This window comes from Clupea harengus, chromosome 6, assembly GCF_900700415.2.
Source record: "Clupea harengus chromosome 6, Ch_v2.0.2, whole genome shotgun sequence".
NCBI lineage: Eukaryota > Metazoa > Chordata > Actinopteri > Clupeiformes > Clupeidae > Clupea > Clupea harengus.
Window position 1 is genome coordinate 14610022 of NC_045157.1, and position 26341 is coordinate 14636362.

The following is a 26341-nucleotide window of genomic DNA, read 5'->3' on the forward strand; positions in this document are numbered from 1 at the left end:
TGTGAAAGAATCAGTGGGTCATGATTAGTATATCTTTGTGTGTGTAGTCAGGTATAACCCTGTCCCTCTGTGTGTGTGTTTTGTGTATGTGTGCGTTTGTGTCTCCTCAGGTATCTGGTGCTGGAGCATGTCTCTGGGGGAGAGTTGTTTGACTACCTGGTCAAGAAGGGCCGTCTGACTCCCAAGGAATCCCGCAAATTCTTCAGACAGATCATCTCTGCCCTGGACTTTTGCCACAGCCACTCCATATGGTTAGCAAAACACCCTTTAAATAATGCACTTATTCATTCATTAATTTATTCATTCAGTCATTCTGTAGGTGCCTTTATCCAAAGTGACTTGTAGTGCAGTATTTATGGGAGTCAAATGTGTGCCCTTGACTTTGTTCTGTCAGTTGAAATATAGGGACTCGGGTCATACTCACCTTCAAACTCAGCTGGCGCTGTCACACGAAGCCATTCTGTGAGGTCACTGTCACCTTAGTTGAAAGATGATTATCGTTCACAGTTATTTATTGATCCATATGCCTTAATCTATCTCCCAGCTGGCGGAACTCACAGAGCACTTTAAAGAGCAGGGAGACATAGTCACTCTGGGGAAAACACTGAGAGGGAGCGATGTGTTTATGGGTTTGGCTGTTGAGTTTTTAAAACGAACTACACTACCCAACTACCCCAGTGTCACCTGACTACCTTTAGTAAGGTGTTGAGTTTTTAAAACGAACTACACTACCCAACTACCTCAGTGTCACCTGACTACCTTTAGTAAGGTGTTGAATTTTTAAAACGAACTACACTACCCAACTACCCCAGTGTCACCTGACTACCTTTAGTAAGGTGTTGAATTTTTAAAACGAACTACACTACCCAACTACCCCAGTGTCACCTGACTACCTTTAGTAAGGTGTTGAATTTTTAAAACGAACTACACTACCCAACTACCCCAGTGTCACCTGACTACCTTTAGTAAGGTGTTGAGTTTTTTTAACGAACTACACTACCCAACTACCACAGTGTCACCTGACTACGTTTAGTAAGTAAGTAATATTAATGCTCTGCACACAGGTAGACACAGGCCAATCAGTCATCTTTCCTTGATGTTTAAAGGAAATTCAGTTTGGATGCTTCTGTTTATTCACTCTTAATTGAAGTTTAGTATCAAGCTATAGGTTTTGTTGGCTCCTGTCAGATGGATTATTCTCTATTCAAAAGTAGCAGAGGTTGACAAACATATTGGCCAGGCTATTTCCTAATATGGGATTCTTAGGGCACGGGTTCAAACTTTTTTATTGGATTCATAGGTGAACAGTATTTAAGGAGTTAAAAAGACAAAGGAAACTTGTCAGACAAAAAACATTTACCAAGAGATGTGAATTATTCAGTGTGGTGTTTATTTAAAAATGCTGAAATGATAAATCACACAAAGCTTTGCAATTACCTATTTATGAAGCTTATGAATATTACATTACCATAAATCATTTACTGGTGCATTTTCAATGCAACCAACGCCACAGCGACAATGTGTTGATATGCTAATGCATTTATTTGTTTAAATGACGCTTGGTATTAAATTCCCATAATTACTTTTTTATACGAACCATTTTGTGCACCGTGCATTTCAAATGGCTCTGGCCAACATTTCTGCCACTGTTATGAATGTAGCCTACCTGACCTTCTTCAAAATATCAAACCACACACACACACACACACACACACACACACACACACACACACACACACACACACACACACACACACACACACACACATTCACGTGCACTCAATATTAACCTGACATTTTTAAACATAACAGAAAAAAGATACACACCCTGAAGGGCTTGAACTGATTGAACTGACTGGCATGAGGCACTCTTAAGTGACAAGCTCAGTTCCTGCCCTTCACACAGACCAGTCCAGGTACTGACTCTGGGATGGATGTACAACCCTAACTCTGTACAACCCTAACACAGCACAACCCTAACACAGCACACCCCTAACACAGCACAACCCTAATACAGCACAACCCTAACACAGCACACCCCTAACACAGCACACCCCTAACTCTGCTCAACCCTAACTCTGCTCAACTCTAACTCTGCTCAACTCTAACTCTGCTCAACCCTAACTCTGCACAACCCTAACACTGCACACTGCAGCACAACTATAACTCTGCACAACCCTAACTCTGCTCAACTCTTACTCTGCACACTGCAGCACGACTTTGCTGTCTGCTCACGATTCTGCACGCGTCATTTTTCTTCCATCATGCTGTAGTTGCTCAGTGTGCCATAATGTGCCAGCATACTGTATGATGACTCCTGGTTTGGACTTTGTTAAAAGCGTGCTGACAGCAACTAAGAAGTAAACTGAAGATAGAATATACAGCTAGAATGCTACAGACAGAGGATGTGGTGTGTTGTCCACTGTAGTGTTAAAGCGGTGTGTGGTGTGGTGTGTGGTGTGTAGTCCACTGTAGTGTTAAGGCGGTGTGTGGTGTGGTGTGTGGTGTGTATTCCACTGTAGTGTTAAGGCGGTGTGTGGTGTGGTCTGTGGTGTGTAGTCCACTGTAGTGTTAAGGCGGTGTGTGGTGTGGTGTGTGGTGTGTAGTCCACTGTAGTGTTAAGGCGGTGTGTGGTGTGTGGTGTGTAGTCTACTGTAGTGTTAAGGCGGTGTGTGGTGTGGTGTGTAGTGTGTAGTCCACTGTAGTGTTAAGGCGGTGTGTGGTGTGTGGTGTGTAGTCCACTGTAGTGTTAAGGCGGTGTGTGGTGTGTGGTGTGTAGTCCACTGTAGTGTTAAGGCGGTGTGTGGTGTGTGGTGTGTAGTCCACTGTAGTGTTAAGGCGATGTGTGGTGTGGTGTGTGGTGTGTAGTCCACTGTAGTGTTAAGGTGGTGTTAAGTTAGGGACTCAGTTAGGGACTTATTGTTCTGACAACTTTGGCTGAAGGTCAGCTGGTGTGTGTGATATTGCGAAGTAAGTGTGTGTACTGTAGTGCTGTGTGTGTGTGTGTGTGTGTGTGTGTGTGTGTGTGTGTGTGTGTGTGTGTGTGTGTGTGTGTGTGTGTGTGTGTGTGTGTGTGTGTGTGTGTGTGTGTGTGTGTGTGAGAGAGCGATAGTGCTATGGTCTGCAGGTGGGCTGGGATGTTGGCCACTATTCCTTCATCTGTACACCGACCTTGTGACTGTGCCAGTGGGTGTAATAGCAGTCCTGCTGACAGAGTGATTGCTTGTGTGTTTGTGTGTGTGTGTGCGTGTGTGTGTGTGTGTGTGTGTGTGAGTGTGTGCGTGCGAGCAGTGTGGGTGTTTATGTTTGTGTGGCTTAAGTGTGACTTGTTTTTGTGGTATCTTAGAAGGTGAAAGTGGTCTTTGTGTATTTTTGTTTGTGTGTGTGTGTGTTTTCCTGCTTGTTTGGAATTGTTTTTTTGAGTCTGCCAAGAAAGTTGGGTTTTGTGTGTGTGTGTGTGTGTGTGTGTGTGTGTGTGTGTGTGTGTGTGTGTGCGTGTGCATGTTCATGTGTGTGCGTGTGTGTGTTTGTGCGTGCATGTGGTGTAGTGTTGTTTTTTCTGTTCTTCCCTTGTGTGTGTTTCAGAAGCATGTTGTGTGTGTGTGTGTGTGTGTGTGTGTGTGTGTGTGTGTGTGTGTGTGCGTGTGTGTGTGTGTGTGTGTGTGTGGTCCATATCTCTGTTTGTGCTTGAGGAGCTCATTCATCTTACTTTGGTTTTTACCCAAACTGCAGTTGCACCAGGGGACAGCAGAGCTAATGGGAAGGGCAAGGACAGGTCAAGTGTGTGTGTGTGTGTGTGTGTGTGTGTGTGTGTGTGTGTGTGTGTGTGTGTGTGTGTGTGTGTGTGTGTGTGTGTGTGTGTGTGTTGTAGAGTGTGTGTGTCTGTGTCTGTGTGTGTGTGTGAGAGTGTGTGTGTCTGTGTCTGTGTCTGTGTCTGTGTGTGTGTGTGTGTGTGTGTGTGTGTGTGTGTGTGTGGTGTGTGTGTGTGTGTGTGTGTGTGTGTGTGTGTGTGAGAGAGAGAGAGACTAGCCTGAGGCTTAAACTTTAAAATCCTTCCCCAGCAACATCATCTCTTTGTAGCAAGACCTCTTAGGAGGAAAGAAACCCCCAAACCATCCCTAACCCACTGAAGCCAAGGCCGTGGGCTTGAACACGCACTGTGGAACACCACAATTCTGAGGAAAAGGGGGATGCAATATACTGTAAACCCTGATACCATTACATCACCTCATGTTTGATGGACAGCTCCACAGTAAACAGAGAGTGTGGGGGTTAGACTTCTCCAGTTTAGGTAGGAGAGGGTGTCTAGAAGAATCCCTGCTTCTGGAACAAGTCCACCAAATAGATTCAAAAGTTTCGGTTGTTAGGATACGGTTGTTTTCTGGTTGGAATTATGGGTGGGTGTAAAGAGTTGTCTAGAGAGAGAAAGAGAGAGTGAGAGAGAAGGAGGAACATATTGGTGGTGGTGGGGTATCAGATCAATTAATCTGAATGGGCCAACCTTGTTGAAGTGTGTGTGTGTGTGTGTGTGTGTGTGTGTGTGTGTGTGTGTGTGTGTGTGTGTGTGTGTGTGTGTGTGTGTGTACTGTAGTTATGCATGAGTTTCTGTGTTCCTTCAGATCGTTGTTTCGCTGTGTGAACACTGTGTGTGTGCTGCCTGCTTACCCCAGATTAGATTCTCAGTAAATACCTTTGGGGCCTGCCTGACCAGTTTGATGCAGTGCTTTCAGGGAGACCGAGGGAGATTGAAGTTTATGCGAGTAATTGTTTAGAGAGTTGGGGACTGGGAAGCCAAGGCTTTTCAAAAAATCAAATAAAAAAAAAAACAGCTGTGTAATTTTCTTAAAATAACAAGCTTGTCAGGTAATACGAGCAAGCTGTGATATCTCTGAGTCTGTGAGAATGACGTTGGTGTCATTTCTGTAATCCTCTAAATGAAGATAACAGGAGGCTCCGGGGCCATTTGCCATAACAGTACAAACAGGCTCTCTCAGGGGACATCTCAAAACTAGCAAAAAACCACTGACATACTTGTAACAAGAGAGCGTCTGCAATGTCACGTATATTGCAGAATTAATCACAGCAAGTGAGGGTACCAGGGGAGCTGTCTAGGCATCTGTGTGCATGCGTATTAGCATGTACTTGAGTGCACAAGCGTGTGTGTGTGTGTGTGTGTGTGTGTGTGTGTGTGTGTGTGTGTGTGTGTGTGTCTGACAGAGGCAAAAAGCTGTCAGTGCTAACATGAATGGGTCTCTGTGGCGTTTTTAGAGAGCTTTGTCTCACCACATCAGTCTCCTGGCACAAAAGCTGACTTTCCCATTTGTGTGATTTTGACCCTGCCTTGATGAGAACACTTTGAAGTGAACTCTCTCTGATCAGGTCAAAGGTGTCGCACAGCAGCCCTCAGAGATCAGAGGAGCCAGACACACACGCACGCACGCACACGCACACACACACTCATGCACACACAGAGAGAAAGAGAGAGAGACACAGACAGGTTTCATCTCACATATTTTACTGGAGAGCGATGGTGAGAGAGTGTAGAACACATGAGGGTTTCTATCTCTCTCTCCCTCTTTATTGTCTGTGCCATGATATGTGAGAGAGGACAAAATTCACAACATGAAAAACACATGAGGGGGAAAAAATGAACTAAGAATAAGATTAATAGTTGGACAGAGCAGAGAGAGGGAAACCAAGCAAGAGGAAGGCAAAAGATCCTAAGAGAGGAAATGGAGGAAGGATGTTTTGACATTGAAAGGAGAGATTTAAGTGAGTCCTTGTGGATATTTTGTGCTTGGCTTAAATCACAGAGAATTAGGCTGACATTCTTGAACAGGTCAAAAGACACACCTTGCCACTTTAAAGTACCATGGTCAGTATTAGTGATGGCGTTCTGTTTGATTTTCCTGTGAAAATGTGCTAGTTGTGAGTTGGGATTAAAATGTGTCATATAACAACACATATATTGTCTTTAGGTAAATGTAATACACAGCTCATCTCCATTACATCTTCTTCTTGCATACTGAAATTTCCTCTGCTCAATGTAGATATACATGTCAGTTAACCTTCCCCCCCCCCCCCCGTCCCACCACTGAGATTTCTTCTACTCAATGTAGATATACATGTCAGTTAACCTTTACCCCCCCCCTTCTCTCTGTCTCTCTCTCTTTCCCGACACAGTCACCGGGATCTAAAGCCAGAGAACCTGCTGCTGGACGAGAAGAACAACATCCGTGTGGCTGATTTCGGCATGGCTTCCCTGCAGGTTGGCGACAGTCTCCTGGAGACCAGCTGTGGGTGAGTAGAGTTGATGGAGTGACAGGATTCCACCGTGTCTTGTCCCCTGTGGCCCTTCACAGAAGCCAATATATTTCCTGATTTACTGCTATGAATCTCTCCTATGAGTCAGCATCATCATGATTGTCTTCCTAATGTTTTTGTCATAATATACCTGTGTCCCAGCTGTAAAAAGTGTCATTTTAGTAGTGTTGTCCTAACGGAGTTAATCTACTATATGGACGACCGTTTTCTTGCAGAGCTGCAGCTGAGTTTCTGATCAGTTCCAGCCCGACACTTAGAGTAAATGACTAATTGTAGTGTTTGAATTGGGGTTGTCTGATATTGTAGTTCAGGAGCCTTAATTATCGGATCACTGCTGACAAACCTGACACAAACACACACATACACACACACACACACATACACATACACACACACACAAACACACACACACACACCCACACACACACACACACACACACGCACACACACCTACACACACACACACACACACTCACACACACCCACGCATGCAAACACACAAGCAGGCACACATGCACACGCGCACACACACAACACACACACACACACACACACACACACACACACACACACAAACACACACACATGCACGCAAACAAGCGCAAGCCTCTCAGGAATTCCCTTTCCTTGACCCAGAAAGACAGAATGCTACTGGACTCCATAATATCCCCACCCAGACAGAGTAGCAGGCGGGAGGGCGAAGCCTGCTGTGGCAGACATATCCCAAAGCTCACTGTAAAAATGTCCACGCAGAGAGGCTGAGCTCTCACTGACGGCGTCTTAATGCAGAGACGCGCCACTGATTGCTAAAGCCTCATTAGCGTGTCTGTTTGAGCCACACAGCGTCGCATTAGTGCTAATCACTGCAGAATTAAAAATCAACAGATTAGCTGATGTTTGTCAGAAAAGTCTCTCTCTCTCTCTCTCTTTCTCTCTATGTGTCAGTGTTAAGCGTTGGTTTCTGCAGTCGGTGTTGTAATGGCTGTGCGTTTCCATGGCAACGGGTGTTGTGGTTATTGATTGTGTGCGCGCAGCGCGGCGGAGCCCAGTCTCTAAACGCAGATATGACAGTTTTTAATGAAATTCATTCATCTCACCCACACTGAGCTGACACTAATGTGTTCTCTTCCCAAGTGCCTACACACCCGCACTGAATATGCTGAAGCGAGAATCTCCCTCTCCCTCCCTCGCCCTCTCTAGCTCTCTCTCTCTCTCTCTCTCTCTCTCTCTCTCTTCTATCTGTCTTTTTCTCTTTCTCTCTCTCTCTCTCTCTCTCTCACATACACACACACACACACGCAGACAGTCATTCTCGATCTGTATCCTCTTTCTACATCATCTTCCCTCTCGCCACCATTTCCAGCGTATCTTCCGGCCTATTCTAGCTCTGTAACTCAGACACCACTAGGGCTGGGCGTGCTCTACACTCACTCACTGGTTTTAGATTCCAGCTAACTTGCACTTACAGCAGTTACATTCCTGCACTTTTTTTCTATTTCTTATGTAAAATAAGTATTATTGTTACGATCCTTAGGTCTCTATTGCTCCGTAGCTTGACTGTTCTCCGACTCTTGTAAACGTCGCTTTGGACAAAAGCGTCTGCTAAATGACTAAATGTAAATGTAAATGTGTGCAAAATATGTGAACAAATATGTGTGCATGTAGAGGATTCACCTTGAAAACCATCATAGTCATTTTCACAGTATATTTCTTTCTTTTTGTCCTAATTTTCTTTCATCAAAACATTTGAAATGCAGTGTCAGTTCAAAGCTGTTTTGTTTCTGTGTGTTTTAGACTGTTATTTCTCTCTGTCACTGATAACACATCACATTGCTTTGTGAGTTTGTGTTGGTGACTATGCTGTCGTCACTCAAGCCATGTTACAGGTTTGGTAGTCCATTGGAAACATGTAGAATTGCACTATAGCTTTACTTCCCCATACCCAACGAACCTCCTTCCTACCCCCACCTCTCTCCTATCTATTTGTCTCTTTCCCTCTCTCTCTTCCTCTCTCTCTTTCTTCTCTCTCTCTCTATCTATCTCTCTCTTTCCCTCTCTCTCTTCCTTTCTCTCTCTCTCTCTCTGTCTCTCTCTCTCGCCCTTGCTCTCTCTCTTCCTCTGTTAGCTCAGCAGAAACAGCAGCAGATTGACCCAGTTCTTACACTGACTGGGTCGTCCCCATCCCCATCCTCTCCGTTCTCCTCTGAGTAAAGGCACTTTGGTTTATGAACTCCTTTTCCCTTCCTTTGTCTGTTTCTCCTCTCTCTCTTTCCCTCCTTTTTTTCTTTCTGTCTTTCTCAATCCTTTCTGTGTCTCCTCTAAATGAGCAATTTCTCTCCATCAGACAGATTTTTAGCGGTGCTCAAAGCCCCCTGTAGTTCCACTGATGGGCTGTCACTAATCCGAATGGGACCTCTAGTAGGGGGCTGAACACCACACACACACACACACACACACACACACACACACACATGCACGCACGCGCCGTGCACACACCACACACACACCACACACACACACACACTCATACTTACAGTGGCACACACACACACACACACACATGCACGCACACACCATGCACACCCCCCCCCCCCCCCCCCACACACACACACACTCATACTTACACTGGCACACACACAGATGCATGCACGCACCGTGCACACACACACACACACACACACACACCACACACACACACACACACACTCATACTTACACTGGCACACACACACACACTCATACTTACACTTGCACACACACACAGACACACACTAATACAGCTTCTCTCATCATGACAACCATGAAGCCCCCCCCCCCCAAAGAAAAATCCCTAAACAGCATTTTCAGCAGTGAGAGTAAGTGTGCATGCATGTGTGTGTGTGTGCATACATGCGTGTATGTGTGTGTGTGTGCATACATGCGTGTATGTGTGTATGTGTGCATACATGCGTGTATGTGTGTATGTGTGCATATATGTGTGTATGTGTGCGTGCGTACACCGTGGATGTGTGATAGAGTGGTAGACAGGCCTTTTAAGTTTCTCTCAGCATGATACCCCTGGTGTCTGAGGGGGTCTGCCAAAAAGTGTTCCCTGTAAAAAAAAAGAGCTGCCTTGATCTATGTCATCGCCGCACCCTTGCAAATAATGAGGTGATGGTGGGGTTCCGTCTTTTGTCAAGTGACTACCTTAGCCTACTAATAGCCTACTAATCATATTCACCCTCACATGGATCTGCCAAATGGTCCTGGCATAGGCACTGGTTTATTGGTGCATTTAAATCAATGTGTTAAAATGGAGGCCAGTGTTTAATCTACTTAAGTTAAATCTAACTATTACGATGACATAATTATTTTGAAGGTAGAGAAGATATGTACATTTCATATTTAGTAATAGTATTTTGTGTTAACCTGAATGGTATTAAATACATGGTAGTGATTATGGTAATTGTGTGGTATGGACTTCAATTCATTGCCAGTGTTGATATGGTGTTGGTTGTTGGCTTCTAGATGGAAGATAATTGTGCAGTCTTTCTAACATTTTCGGTCAATGGATAATTTGGAGTTAATAAGAAACAGTTTGGCAGCTATAAGCTTATAGCAGGTGTGTGTGTGTGTGTGTGTGTGTGTGTGTGTGTGTGTGTGTGTGTGTGGTAACATATCTGTACACACCCTTAGCCTAATACTTAGTTGCTGCACCTTTGGCAGCGATTACAGCTTCAAGGCGTCTTGGGAAAGAAGCTACGGGTTTGGCAAACTTGTTTCTGGACATTTTTGCCCATTCTTCTTGGCATATTCTTGCAAGATCCGTCAGGTTGGATGGGGAGCGTCGGTATACAGCCATTTTCAGCTCTTTCCACAGATGTTCAATTGGATTGAGGTCTAGGCTCTGGCTGGGCCACTCAAGGACATGCACAGATTTTCTCCGTAGCCACTCCTTTGTTCTCTTGGCTGTGTGCTTCGGGTCATTGTCAGTTTGGAAGGTAAACCTTCACCCCAGTCTGAGGTCCAGAGCACTTCTTCAAGGATCTTGGTGTACTAAGCTACATTCATCTTTCCCTCTATCAGGACTAGTCGCTCTGTTCCCGCTGCTGAAAAACATCCCCACATCATAATGCTGCCACCTCCATGCTTCACTGTAGGGATGGTTTTAGCCAGGGATGGTTTCCTCCAGACGTGACGCTTGGTATTCAGGCCAAAAAGTTCAATTTTGGCTTCATCAGACCAGAGAATCTCGTTTCTCATGGTTTGAGAGTCCTCTGCTCACCTTCGGGTGTCATATCAAAGGGTGTGCACACTTGTGTACATATGATATTTTACATTTAGATTTTTAATAAATTAGCACAAATGTCTACAAACCTGTTTTCACTTTGTCACTATGAGCTATTTTGGCTAATGTGTAGAATTTTGAGACAAAAAATGAACTCAATCTATTGTAGAATATGTCTGTAACGTAATAAAATGTGGAGAAGCTGAAAGGGGTGTGCAGACTTTCCGGCTTGACTGTATTGTTGGTGTTTCCTTAAACACATTTGGAGACACACACTGATTGAATGCTGAATGCTAAGAGTAAACACATACTTCAATTTCATGCAATTCATGTGTTCTACATGTTCACAAATTTCATTTTAATTTAGTTTAGACAGGTTTTCATACTGTTCATTTTACTTTTGCAACAAATGATAAGACAAGAAATGGTACTGTGTCCACTGGTGTGGAAAAATGGATTTCAAATGTAATAAAAATCAAGTTTCTCCCACAATAGGTTACTAGTTGTCAGCAGGGAATTGATAACCATAAGAAAATATATTTTGGTGTGCAATTGTTTGGACTCTGTTTCTATTTGGAGTAAATTAGATGGAACTCTGAATACATTTACATAATTCCCCACGACACCAACAATCAGTGGAACACTGGCTTTACCACAGCGAGGGCTGTTGTTGTCAGGGGAGACGGTGGTGGTAGGCGGTGTTCTGTTGGTATGTCTGAGACGTGACACCACTTGTATTATTACAGATGAATGCATTACCATCACAGTCAATTATGTCCCAGCCTCACTAACTGTCTTGGCAGCAGGAACTTATAAAACACTAATATTTCATTTCAAGCTTCCCTGTGTTGGAACTGTGTTGGGAAAAGGGGAAATGGCTTACAAAAATAAGCTGGTATCTGGAGAGAGAGAAAGAGAGCGATGGAGGTGTAAGATATAGTGTGAACAGTATTACAGATGGTAGGCACAATAAGCACACCAACCTTTCCAATTAACAAATGTTGTTGCTTATAATTATTACTAGTAGTGACATCTGTAGAGGCATTTATTACCAGTAGCTATTTCTTTATCAAAATGGCACAGCCTAGACATTGAGAGACAACCCATTGCGTGAGTACTTTTACTTTTAATACTTAAAGTAAATTTAAAAGTAAGTACTTTTTACTTTTACTTAAGTAGGATTGTTGATGTAGTACTTTTACTTTTACTTTTACTTTTACTTTTATTTTCCTGGGTACTTGTACTTTTACTTAAGTACTAAACTTCAGTACTTCCTCCACCACTGGAGATAGAGAACTGAAAGTGAACATGAATGTGGTGCATCTACTTTTATATGAATTTGTTAACCTCATATCACAGTCAGAAAACAGAGATTGTGAGGGATACATTTAAACATTTATTATGGCACTAAGAATCTACATTCATCTTTCATTTTGTTGGTTTTGGGTTGCTGAATGCAAGCATGCCAGGCCATTTACCATCAGTTGAGTATGTGTCCCCAGAAACAACAGTTCTTCCTGAGCGGAAGGGGTCTGCCTGCTTTGGAATGGGATCTGGCGTGACAAGCTTTAGTGCTTTTCCGCCCTATTCAGGACAGGCCGGGAGTCATTTTGTTATGCCACTCTTCATGTGCGCTCCGGCGCTCCGAACTCAAGGGAGGAATTAAACAAGGAAAAAAAATTAGTGTGAGTGCACCGACAGAATAAAGAAAAGCTCTCATTCTCTCTCTCTCTCTCTCTCTCTCTCTCTCTCTCTCTCTGTTACTCTCTCTCTTTCCACAGATCCCCTCACTATGCTAGCCCAGAGGTCATAAGGGTGAGTGCTTTCTGCTCTTTTTTTCTTCTTTTTTCTCTCCTACTGCTTTGCTCGTTCTTTCAATCGCCTTTTCTCTCTTTGCAGTCTTTCAGACAAACAGAAGCACGTTTTGATCCTTTTTCTCTCTTCCTCCTTTTCTCATTCTCACTCTTTTATTTGGCCTCTCTTTCTCTCTCTCTCTCTCTCTATCTGACTCTCTCTCTCTCTCTCTCCATTTTGCTCTTTCTCCATTTCTCTCTCTCAGGGAGAGAAGTATGATGGTCGGAAGGCTGATGTCTGGAGTTGTGGCGTCATTCTCTTCGCACTTTTAGTGGTGAGTGATTGACAGCTATGTTATGTGTGTGCTTCAGTCTGATATAGATATTATTCACAACTAACATGCCACTGTAAAACCCCACACAGTTAGAAAACTCTTTTGTTCAATTATTTCCTCTCTCCTTTCTCCTTTTCTTCAAGTCAATTGAATTATCAAAGCACAGTTATAAACAGGTGTGACAAATGTAATTGTTTCTGATATATTTGGGTGTATTTTATATAAATGATGCTTTCCAAGATTTCAGTGGGATTGTTTTGGCTGTATTCTGCCCAACATGCTCAGTCCCATCCTTAATGCTTAATGTGGGGGGATTTCTCTACAGTGACTGGGGTTGTCACATCATCACTGCTGTCATAGTCCACAAATAAACCAAGGGCTTTTAGACCAGGCTTTTGCTATTGGTGCATGACAAGATCATTCCAGGGGGCTGTCACCTCAAAAGGTTTTTAAAGACAGGTATCTAAAATACCCTGTTACCTTTTGTCTTTAGTGTGCATGTGTGCGTGGCTCTGTGCCTGTGTGTGTGTGTGTGTGTGTGTGTGTATCCTAGGTTTATTTATAGATATACCTGAGTTTAGTGATCACAGGTTTATTTATAGCTATACATGTGACACTTCCCGATGGTCTCAGAGCATCATTTGAAGTTAAACAAAACTTCACAATAACATGCAGCTGACTTCACAATAACATGCAGCTGACTTCACAAAATTGACTTCACAATAATATCCCATACATGCAGAGCACGTAACCATTAAAGTCACAGCCGTTTTCAAACTCACACACACACACAACACACACACACACACACACACACACACACACACACACACACACACACAGACACAGACACACACACACACACACACACACACACAGAAGCTGCTGGCTTTTCTTTAAAACCATGGTGGGATTTGAAACCAGAGTGAGATCCTCTCATCCATTTGTTTTTTGAATTTTCTTCTGCCATCCCCATTCAGCTTGAAAATCCGATCACTTCTTCCCTATGGCGGCACGCTCTTCTCAGGTTATCAGCCTGGGTAGCCTAACTCCCTATTCTGTTGTTTGTGTTTGTCTGTTTGTTTGTTTGTTTGTTTGTTTGTTTGGCTTTGATAAGCGGCTGCTGAGGCTTCAAGATTATTGTGGAGCTTGGGAAAATGAGATTGCTGGTTTGAGAAGTGCTCAGCACTTTAGCAGCGCCCGGAGAAACTCCAGACATGTGAACGTTTGAGGAGGTGGCTGGCGTCGGGTTTCTTGGTCTCCCATGAGGAGCACCACTCTCTCCCTGTCCCAGAATGCCTGTCTTTGTCTCTCTTTTCAGCGGTCTCTCTGTCCCAGAATGCCTGTCCTTGTCTCTCTTTTCAGCGGTCTCTCTGTCCCAGAATGCCTGTCTTTGTCTCTCTTTTCAGCGGTCTCTCTGTCTCTGGGCTTCTGCCTCTGTTCTAGTCTGTCTTTCGCTCTCATTCTCCATCTCACATTTTGATCTCTCGTTGTCTCTCCTCTTTCTCACTGTCTGGATCTCTGCCTCTGTTATACCTCTCCTTCTCTTCCTGATTGATGACTTTCCCTCTCTCTATCGACAGGGTGCGCTGCCGTTTGACGATGATAACCTGCGGAACCTTCTGGAGAAGGTGAAACTGGGCGTGTTCCACATGCCCCACTTCATCCCGCCAGATTGCCAGAACCTGCTGAAGGGAATGATTGAGGTGGACGCCGACAAGAGACTCACGGTCTGTACCGCCACCAGTGTGTTAAAGCGCTAAGTCTTTGTCAGAGCACAGGACACCGATGTAGTTATGGTGGTAGGCCTTACATTGAAAAGGTGCATCCAGCCAGTCTTAGAGTCACTACTTATGACGGTAAAATGTTTGAATTTTGCACCTCCTAACCACTGTTTGACAAGCTCTATTGCCCTAGAAGAGTCAGTAAGATTTGGAGCTAGGGGCAGATTTCTTGAGGTTGGATTAGACTGAATGGTGGAAATCAGCAGCACACACACATATACACACACACACACACACACACACACACACACACACACACACACACACACACACACACACACACACACACACACACACACACACACACACACACACAGACACACACACACACACACACACACACACACACACAGAGAGAGAGAGAGAGAGCACCCTCAGTATGTCAGACGTATGCAGTCTGTAAAGGGGATTTCAGTTGAGTCTCATTTCTGCTGTGGTGTCGGCTCAGGTCAAATCTTGGCCGTAATCCAGTTCAGCCTGTCTGCACACACTCATACACACACACACACACACACACACACACACACACACACACACACACACACACACACACACACACACACACACACACACACACACACACACACACACACACACACACACACACACACACACACACACACACTTGGACACACACTTCCACTCATTGATTTCACGGTATTCAGCATATCATTTCTAGACACACATATGTAAACACATCCTCACTAATATACAGTCATTGAGAGCCCTTACTGTGTGTGTGTGGGTGGGTGTGTGTGTGTGAGTGTGTGTGCTTGTGTGTGTGTTTTAAAGAGAGAGAACTTGACACACTAACATAGAGCGGCTATAAGCTCCCGTCTGTGCATATAAGCTGTGGGCTGTATGGGCTTTTGAGGACGTCTGACAGTTTAAGTGATGCTAATTTCCATGCAGAGTAGTGTGTTGTCAGGAGGGCTTTGGAGAGAGACTGAGAGATTCTTATACAGTCTGTTATTGGTGCTCTCAGAACCTCGAAACACCAGAAGTCCATGTGCCTAATGGCATCATTGTGAAGTATTAGTTACTAATAATAGTTACTAATAGTAATAATTATTATTGCTATTATTAAGTATTGTGTCTATTATTATTATTATTTGTGCCTGACTGTTTTGTACATACATCTTTATCGTACAGTTGGACCAGATTCAGAAGCACGCCTGGTACTTGTGAGTACTCTTCCTACCCCTCTTCCTACCTCTCTTCCTACCCCTGTCCTACCCCTCTTTCTACCCCTCTTTCTACCCCTCTCCTACCCCTCTTCCTACCCCCTCCTCCCTACTCCTTCCTCTCTGCTGTGGAGAAATGTGTGCTGTATTATTATGATATTTTCAGTGGTGTATTTGTGCTTCTTTTGTATGTATGTATCTGTACATTCTCTGTTCTGGTTTTGTGTCATGTTATCATTCACTGTGTCTAATAGCTGTGTCTTCTGTTCAATATTGTGTGTGTGTGTGTGTGTGTGTGTGTGTGTGTGTGTGTGTGTGTGTGTGTGTGTGTGTGTGTGTGTGTGTGTGTGTGTGTGTCTGTGTGTGTGTGTGTGTGTGTGTGTGTGTGTGTGTGTGTGTTTAGAGCCGGTAAGAGCGAGCCAGAACCCCATCCGCCCGTGCAGCGTAAGGTAGCCATGCGGTCGCTCCCGGCGATGGAGGACATCGATCCGGACGTGCTGGAGAGCATGCACTCTCTGGGCTGCTTCAGGGACAAGAGCAAACTCGTCAATGACCTGCTGGATGAGGAGTGAGTCCAGCTCGAGTCTTGGAATCCTAGCCGCTAACTCCCCCAACCCATTTTTTAACAGCACAGCATATTTACAGTTTTTCTCGATTGCTAACACACATTTTTTGAAAGCATGCCTCATTTTCTCCAAACTCTAAACACAAATCCCAAAACCACTCACACAAAATGCAAAACCCTTTATATCTCCTGCAAAATGCAACTTTGCTTTCAAAACAGTGTTATGTCACCTCAAAAGGGGATTTTGTTTTCAAATGACAAACACAGCTCATTATATGAGTAGACATTCTAAGCATCGATTGAATACTGATGTGCTCAATGGAAAGCACTACTATGAAATGGGAAAACACCAGTATGAAGGCCTTATCAGGAGCATTTTGCCTTTTCATGTCCAGTGTTACTGTACACTTACTCCTGTAGTAAAATATAACTGTATAATGTTTTTACTCAAATATAAAACAACACACAAATATACAGTAACAACTCAAATATTTCTTTATTTTTTCCAAAAGTGCTGTAGCCTATACATCACAGCAAACACAACTAAATGTGTTACAGTTTTTCTCAATTGCTAACACACATTTTTTGAAAGCATGCCTCGTTTCCTCAAAACTCTAAACACAAATCCCAAAACCACTCACACAAAATGCAAAACCCTTTATACATCCTGCAAAAGGCAACTTTGCTTTCAAAACAGTGTTATGTCACCTCAAAAGGGTACTTTGTTTTCTAATGACAAACACAGCCCATTATATGAGTAGACATTCTAAGCATCGATTGAACACTGATGTGCTCAATGGAAAACACTACTATGAAATGGGAAAACACCAGTATGAAGGCCTTATCAGGAACATTATGTTACTATACGCTTACTCCTGTAGTAAAATATAACTGTATAATGTTTTTACGCAAATATAAAACAACACACAAATATACAGTAACAACTAAAATATTTCTTTATTTTTTCCAAAAGTGCTGTAGCCTATACATCACAGCAAACACAAATGAATGTGTAAATGATTTGCACAGAACAAACAATAGGATATAGGCCAGTACAGTCAACAAAAAAAGAAAGAAAAATGTAAAATAAAAAAGGACAAAAAACTACTGCATCCTGTTCTAGCTCAAGACAATATTGACAATGTGCTATCAGAAATAGACCTACACAGTGTTGTGAATGTTGTTGCATTTTGTGTGAGTGGTTTAGGGATTTGTGTTTAGAGTTTTGAGAAAACGAGGCATGCTTCATGTGTGTAAGCAATCGAGAAAAACTGTAACATTGGATTGGATTACAATACAGTACAGTAATGTGTCAGTGCTGATAGGACGCAATCAGTTGTGGAAATGTATATGACTAACTTGCACATAGTCATAGCATAACTGTTTGACTGTCGGAGTTTCTGACAAAAGGCACCCTGTACACCTGCTTTATTCTCAAGGTGTTCCGCCTTAGAACACAGTCCACTGTGGCTAGGCTCACTGTATTGATGTTTAGGAATTAGTCTTGGTCATCAATGGTTGCACTTTGTATTTGTTTACGTAATTTTACAGATACAGTACAATGGAAAATACAAGAATACTATGCTCCTGATAAGGCATTCAAACTAGTGTTTTTCTGTCATAGTAGTGTTTCTTACCTATTCCCTCTTCTGAATGTCCAGAGAATGGATGCAACTGAGAAGCGGCTTATATTTGGTTGAACCCTCTGGCCAGCCTCCTGCATGGTCAAACCATGGTTGACCACATGGTTGACCACAGTGGCCCGAATCTCATCAGAGATAATGGCTCTCCTTCTTGCTCTTTCTCTTCATCCTCTTCCTCCTCCTCCTCCTCCTCCTCCTCTTACTCTCACTCCTCTGCCTTTCTGATCACCTCTCACTTCAATGTTGCCATCAATTGTTCTCCAAACCAGGAGCTAACCTGTGGCCATCATATTGCTAAAGCTTTGATTTCAAATTGCACAACAGCCTTGGAAATGGAAGTTTTGCCAATTGAATAGCAGTGTGTTCTGTCTGAACACAAGGAGGTTTTGGCATTGATGAAGTGTGCAAAGTAGAGAGGATGGTGTTTAGTGTTTTGAAGAAAGTGTGGTTAACAATTGAAATCTGTCTAAAGCAGATAATTGTGTGTTGTGTTTTGAAGAAAGTGCGGTTAACAATTGAAATCTGTGTCTAAAGCAGATAATTGTGCTTATAGTTTAGCAGAATTGGTTTAGGGAGTTGGCTCATGAGTTACAGGTTGTGGTCATTGTGCCATAAGTTCCAGTTTTTGAATGTAATCAATCGAGAAAAACTGTAATGCTTAAAATTAATGAATCAACCTGCTGGTTGTTGAGTCAGTAACTATATCTTTAAACTGAACTTAATGTTTGGATTCTAATTTGTTGCCCTTAAAGGTTCGGTCCACAATTCTAATCCAATACACCTTTTTGTCAAATTCTACACTGACTACAAAAACAGATGCTGGTTGCTTACTAAGTGTAACCTTAAGACTCTCTTAAGACCCTCAACTCTCTCTAATATACCTTTTGGGCAACCAACAAGACTGCTCAAACTAGCTCACTCTATTCTAGAGTAACTTAATTTAGCTGTGTTGTAAATTACCTTAAACTTAATGTTTTTGCCTAAGGCTAGACATTATTTATGCTCAGTTCATTTTGCACACTTAAGGAAGCACTTTGTAATTTACCCTGATAAGCATGTTAAATTGTGTGTGTGTGTGTGTCTCTCTCTGTGTGTGTCTCTCTCTGTGTGTGTGTGTGTGTGTGTGTGTGTGTGTGTGTGTGTGTGTGTGTGTGTGTCTGTCTCTGTGTGTGTGTACGTGTGTGTGTGTGTGTGTGTGTGTGTGTGTGTCTGTCTCTGTGTGTGTGTACGTGTGTGTGTGTGTGTGTGTGTGTGTGTCCGTGTGTGGGTGTGCGCGTGCATGCGTGTGTGTGTGCGTGCGTGTGTGTGTGTAGTGACAACCAGGAGAAGATGATCTATTTTATGCTTCTGGACCGAAAAGAGCGTTTTCCCAGTCAAGCAGACCAGAACCTTCCGCCCCGCACCGACGTTGGTATGATATGATTTGTAATGACGTTATAAATGACATCTGCATGGTGCTTTATAACACATTATATGTAATCACTGTTATGTTGTATTATGTAGTAGTCTAATCAAAAGCGTGTTTTATAATGTAGTAATTACTGAGGTGATTTTACCCCTGTGTAATCATTGTCATGTCTGCACAGCGATTTTTTATCTCTCTTTAATGTCAGAACAGCATGCCATTAGGCAGCAGCAATAAACAGCATTCATGAACATGTTAACTACTTGTCATAACCACATGGCTGTATATATATATATATGTGTGTGTGTGTGTGTGTGTGTGTGTGTGTGTGTGTGTGTGTGTGTGTGTGTGTGTGTGGGCATGTTTTTGTGTATGTATGTTTTACGTATGTGTGTGTTGTATGGATGTGTGTGTGTGTGTGTGTGTGTGTCCATGGTATTGTACAGATCCTCCGCGTAAGCGTGTGGACTCCCCCATGTTGACAAGACACAACAAGAGGAGACCGGAGAGGAAGAGCATGGAGGTGCTGACCGTCACTGATGGAGGGTCTCCTGTGCCCGTCAGACGAGCCTTAGACCTGTCCAATCACGGGCAGAGGTGAAAACACACACACACACACACACACACACACACAGGTTATGTCCCTATGTGCCTTCATGTTCTTCAGTGATAGTGTATATAAATAACCAGCCTGAGATGTCCAACCCTGCAAGTTAAGTTGATCTCTATGAACAGCTTTGACTTGCGTGACATTTTGGCGGTAAATGCGTCCTTAATGATTCCCAGGGAGAGCCAAAGCATTAGTGCGTTACAGAAGAGATGAGGGGTACCCCTCTGGCTGCACCCCCACTCAACATCAAAAGCGCAAAATCTATTCTCCCTTTCCTCTCTGTCCCAGTCTCCTTCTTTCCTTCTCTCTAGCTCTATTTTTCTTCATATTTCCAAGCCCCTTTCCCAGCATGTTATGCCCTATATTTTGTTATCAGACACACATTCTTTCTCTCTCCTCCTTTGATGTTGGCAATAATATCCCACAGCAGATCACATCTCGGGGTTAATTCACCATTTTTTTCCTGTGCCTTTCTCTCATACAGCTTCATGGTTCTTCTGTGCCTTCCTCTATGTTCCTCTTTAGGCTTCAGATGTGCCTCAGAGTGTCAGGTTAGCCTGGTAGCAGAGACTCACATACAGTACATGGCTGTTGGTACACAATATCCAAACATTGAACATGCTTAGGACCCTTTTTTACTTTCACTTGGTGCCAGTTATGGGTGTGAGTGAAGCAGAGTAGCTAGGTAGAGATCTGTCTTAACCTCCAGAATGTCAAATGTCTCAATATTACATTAATGATTAACAAAATGCACAATTCAGCTATTGCATCCAGTGAGAGCGAGGAAGTCTTATGGTGGGGCACCCATCCCCTTTCTTTTCCCTCCACTGATTGTGTGCTATTATTTCATCATTTTCTGAATGAGGGCTCAAAGTGATTAACTTTGGAATCAGTTAGCATATTTAGTTAAGCATGCCACGGTTCAGAAACTAGTATGCTTCGTGTATGTGTTTCTGTGTGCGTGTGTGTGTATGTGCTTGTGTGGTGCATGTACATATAAGTGTGTGTCTTTTGTGAGTGTGTGTGTGTGTGTGTGTGTGTGTGTGTGTGTGTGTGTGTGTGTGTGTGTGTGTGTGTGTGCGCGTGTGTGTGTTGCGTGTGTGTGTGTGTGTGTGTGTGTGTGGACATGCTTTGGATCATGAGCTTACCCTCCACACACACACTGGTCATGATTTACTGTTTCAATTTCCCCCTTTGAGGTAGAGCAGTGAAGGTACGGACCGTTAAGCTGCCATACATCATTTAAGGCATCCCAGCTCTTTAAGCCTGCACACAAGCAGTTGCTGGGGGAATGACTGAGAGAATGAGGATGAGAGATGGAAGAAGAGTGAAACAGGGGAAAGTGAAGGAGGGAAAGAGAGACTGAGTAGGCACAGAGGCTCCGCATTCATGAGAGGAAAAAGTGTGTTTGAGTGTGTGTGTGTGTGTGTGTGTGTGTGTGTGTGTTTGAGTGTGTGTGTGCATCTGTGTTTTAGTGAAGACCCTCCATTTGCAAGAATGCCTTGTGTGAATGATATGACTGTCAATCGCAGCCTTGTGCTCATCCTTTGTCACCTCCTCTCTTCCCAGAGTATCTCATTGTTCATTTGTTTGTTCTCTCTGTCTCTCTATCTATCTGTCTATCTACCTCTTTCTCTTCCCTTCCTCTCTCTCTCTCCCTGTCTTGTCTTCTCGTTTATGCCCCCAGGTAGTCCGTTGAGTAACTTATTTGACGTAATTAGGCAGCTTTTTTTCAGGAGAGGGAGAGAAGAGAGAGTGAAATAGAGAGAGGGGAGAGATGGAGAGAGAGAGAATAATGAGGGGTAAACCAGAGAGAGAAAAATGAAAAGTCAATTAAGCATAAAAGAGAAAGAACACATCAGCATATTCCCCCATAGCGGCCGACAGCAGTTCTTCTCTGGAGCTTTGTCTGGGTAATACCGGAGGACCACTGAATCTCTCTGAATCAGAGTCTAGTGGTGCTCCAGCTTTGGTCTGCAGCAGAGACAATGTCTTCTTCTATTGCCAGCTTTTAAACAGAAATCGCTGCTCTTTTCAGCTTGTAAAGCCACTCTTTTCAAATTAAACCAATGTGACATTATATGTGTTTGTGTGTGTGTGTGTGTGTGTGTGTGTGTGTGTGTGTGTGTGTGTGTGTGTGTGTGTGTGTGTGTGTGGCAGGTCGAGGTCTATCAGTGGTGCATCTTCATGTCTCTCTACCAGCCCTCTCAGCAGTCCAAGGGTAAGTGTGTGCATTAATGTGCTCACTGTTTCTGACACTCACACACTCACTCACGCATTCACGCACTCACTCACTCAGTCACTCACTCACTCACTCACTCACTCACTCACTCACTCACTCACTCACTCACTCACTCACTCACTCGCTCACCGACACTCACTCGCTGGGCTCTGTTCCAATTCCCACACTATGCCCCATCACGTGCACTTGACCGCCTTTGAAGCACACATCTTGAGTGGAGTGAGGATGGGAGTGTGTGCTCATTCATTCACATTCAGTGCTTCAGTGCTGCTGTCACCACCACCGTGCATGGCCCAGCTGGCTTTAGAGGACAGAGGCTACAGGCTTATCCTTCACCACACTCTTTAAAAGGCTTTTGATTCTTGTCCCTGTAGTGGAACCCCAAAAGGTTCCTGTTAAAACTGCATGGTTATTAATGGAACTATATGGTTCCTTAAACTATGCTGTACCAGGCCACTGGTACCATGAATTGTTCCTGTGGCGGCACAGGTATTCTCCTTGGTATCATACAATGCTCTGAAGATTACATGGAACCATGTGGAGGCATAAGGTAGAGCTGTTAAAGGAATGCGTTAGTTCCATCAGGACCAAAATGGGGTTATTCCACTGGACTGTAGAAAGAATCGGTATTTGAAGAGTGTGCTGTCCTTCAAGCCTACAGTTCTCCATGGACTGAAAAGTTAGTATTTTTTATAACACATTTAGTGCTCAGGGATATAGCTTAACTGGAATTCAACAAAGTAGAATTATTAGAGTTATTGGATAGCAAAGAACCAGAGAAAATATTGCCATTTTACATTTCTTTCAGTAGGCAAGATGTGTATAAATAAAAGTCCACTTGTCTTCTGATGAACTTATATTAACTTTAACCACACAGGAAGATGGATGTAGAATAGCATGTGTTAGAAACCACTTTAAGTGTGATATGTTGGTACCATGGTCAACTGAGGGATTTGGGAAGGGCTTGTTCCAAATGTTTATTTTGAATCTTATGTAAACATCCCTAAAGAAGCTTACCGTGCCGCCGTGCTGGAGCAGTTAATACATGGAGGAAAAGCCATAGTTCTCTGAACACATTCACGCATTATGCATACACACACACACAAACACACACCCCAAACACTCTCTTATACAGCTCCCTCTCGCACACAGTTGTCATTGTGACACACACACACACACACACACACACACACACACACAACACACACCCAGACACTTCAGCACTAACAAACATTCATCAATTTCTCAAATAGTCCAATCTCACACACACACACACACACACGCAAGCGCGCGCACGCACACACACACACACACACACACACACACACACACACACAAGTTTGCATCAGAGCATTTAGCAGGAATCTGTCACAACGCTCTTCCATCCTGAGCCCCAGCATCTCACTGAAATCTGTCTAGCACTCCACTGAGTCACACTCCACTGGGCTGTGATAAGTTTGTCGGGATCGCTGCCGTCGAGCTGTACGGCAGTTAGCCATAAACATAACCAGATTTCATCTGAGTCAGGGCTAATGGATACATCTAACAGTCATGTGGAAGAGGGCTGTTTGGTAACTCTGTCAGCTCACTGATTTTCCATGCCTGATACAATTATGTTTGTTTTGTACGTATCTACACACACACACACACACACACACACACACGCACAGACAAACACACACGCACACGCACACACACACGCTCACGCACACACACACACACACACATACACACACACACCGTACCCCAAGTGAAGAAAAACGTTGAATGAAGATTAAAGGCTTTAGTATCTAGCTGCCATTGTATTAGTAACTGCCAACCAATCTGTAGCCTCACAAAGCTTCAATAAAAATGCTTCTTTAGGGAGGAGGTTTCCTGATTTGGTTTGCTTTTAGGAATGCTTGTTATTTGAAACACCTCTTTTAGTTCTTTCCTCACAGCCTCCGTGCTTCCGGATTGGCTGGTTTCTCTGTTGGCCTGCTCCGACTGGGTGGCTTTGCTAGATGATCTGCACTGATTGGCTGACTCTGCTGTTGGCTGTGCTAATGGCATGTCTTTTTTGTTTCTTGTCTTCCTTTCTGCACTCCCACCTTCTGCTGCTTTCTGTGTCACCTGTGTGTGTCGTTTCCGAACATTTCACCCCTCATATGGTGTGTGTGTGTGTGTGTGATGGTGCATGCGCTCCCCACTGGTAGCCCGTGCGCCGGTTTTTCGTTCCGCCCCAGTCTCCCGACTTCTGCCAGTCGCCCAACTGCAGCCCCACACACTCCCCGCGCGGAGGGCCCCGGTTTAACGGCATCGCTCCCCTGTCCCCGCGGACGCGCGCCCCCCACGTCGACCCCAAAACGCAGACGCTCCCCGCCAAGCCGCGCTCGCCCCACAAGCCCCTGCAGACCACGCGCTCCAACCCCCTCCCGCACACCGGCCCTCCCCCATCCTCCGTCCAGTCCGAACCCTCCACGCCCTGCTCGCCGTACCATCCACTCCCCTCGCCCATCCTCCACAGCCCGCGGGCGCGGCGCTCCCCCCTCACCGTGCCCCCCAAGCTGGCCATGCCGTTGCCCCTCTCTCCGGTGCGGCTCCACAGGCTGCACCCGGAGCTCACCGCCAAACCTGTGCCCCCCTGCCTCCTGCCCCAGGTGACGCCGCACGGCTCGCCGCGCGCCAGCCCGCTGCCCACGCCCAAGGGCACGCCCGTGCACACGCCCAAAGAGAGCCCGGCGGGCACACCCAGCCCCACCCCGCCGCCCAGCCCCTCACTGGGCGGGCAGCCCTGGAGGACACGCCTCAACTCCATCAAGAACAGCTTCATGGGATCGCCACGTTTCCACCGCAGGAAAATGCAGGGTAAGGCACATGAAGACCTAGAGGGCTGTGATGAGTGCCGTGATACAGTGTCTGTATTAGAGATGATCTCCACTCCATCCCAAATCCTGTGTCTGTGTTGCAGGAAATTGCTGCCCTTATAAGTTTCAGTGTATTATACCATTTAATATACATTATCCCTCCCTTTGCTAATGATATCATATGATATTGTACTACTCATAAAATGTTAGTGGTTGAGGTTAATGTTTTATCTGAACCCCTCACATTCTCACACGTGCTTAACTCTGTAGTTCCCACCCAAGAGGATATGTCCAGCCTGACACCAGACTCATCTCCAGAGTGAGTCTCTCTTTATGTTTTTACACTCTCTCACACACACACACACACAACTATACACCCCCCCCCCACACACACAGACACACACACACACACAAAAACACACACACAAAAAGTACACATACACATACACATGCTCACACACATAGTGTATATAATACACATGATAACACTATGTCCTCAATTCCAGTCCAATTCAGTGAATTGCTCCTCACCGTACACTATTCCAGCCAATCAACACATTGCTTCAGGAGCATGGCAGGGTAGGGGTGTCATTTGATTGGCTATTGAGCTCAAATATCAATAACCTGTAATAACTAGAATCACATTATGCATTCCCCAGCCATGCTATACCCAATATCACACTCTTATACTCTAATACATGCCCAGTTCAAACTAACAAACCTTTACAGACTCAATATGACCTTACATCATTTAAACCAGTGGTAAGTGTGTCACTGTCCAATGCCACTGCCCAGATGCTAGTACACACAGCTGAAGACAGTGTAAAGGCAAGTTAGCAGACATGCTTGCAGTGCTTGTGTTGCTAACCCTCTTCATCGTGTGTTTGTGTGGAGGCACCTCGGTCTGTCTGTCGGACTCCCTCAGCTCCTGCGCTTCTGCACTACTAAGCGGGAGGGTTCTCAAATCCGTCATGAATGTTTTATATCGCACTGTTTTTACTCTCAGTGTTCTTTCAGGACCTTGGATGTGGTGTGTGTGTGTGTGTGTGTGTGTGTGTGTGTGTGTGTGTGTGTGTGTGTGTGTGTGTGTGTGTGTGTGTGTGTGTGTGTGTGTGTGTGTGTGTGTGTGTGTGTGTGTGTGTGTGTGTGTGTGTTTGCTCTGTGTGAATTTGTAACCAGCACTGGGAGTTGACTTTGGATTTTGAAAGGAGGCTTATCTAAGATGCCTACACAAACACACACACACACACACACACACACACACACACAGACACACACACAGAAGTGCACACACACACACACACACACACACACACACACACACACACACACACACACACACA

The 26341-nt window shown here is 44.3% G+C and overlaps 1 protein-coding gene across 3 annotated transcripts in view; it reads left to right on the forward strand.

Moving 5' to 3' along the window:
- The window catches only part of LOC105899724 (serine/threonine-protein kinase BRSK2), a 91059-nt gene that overhangs the window by 56142 nt on the left and 8576 nt on the right, over positions 1-26341 (forward strand). For all 3 annotated transcript variants that reach the window (XM_012826938.3, XM_031569129.2, XM_031569130.2), the window contains exons 4-15: positions 111-251; positions 6184-6300; positions 12373-12406; positions 12651-12719; positions 14303-14449; positions 15656-15687; positions 16091-16255; positions 19209-19306; positions 19747-19897; positions 22071-22131; positions 24792-24999; positions 25269-25317. In XM_012826938.3, the coding sequence (XP_012682392.1) occupies positions 111-251; positions 6184-6300; positions 12373-12406; positions 12651-12719; positions 14303-14449; positions 15656-15687; positions 16091-16255; positions 19209-19306; positions 19747-19897; positions 22071-22131; positions 24792-24999; positions 25269-25317 (1272 nt within the window). The remainder of the gene's footprint in view (positions 1-110; positions 252-6183; positions 6301-12372; positions 12407-12650; positions 12720-14302; positions 14450-15655; positions 15688-16090; positions 16256-19208; positions 19307-19746; positions 19898-22070; positions 22132-24791; positions 25000-25268; positions 25318-26341) is intronic.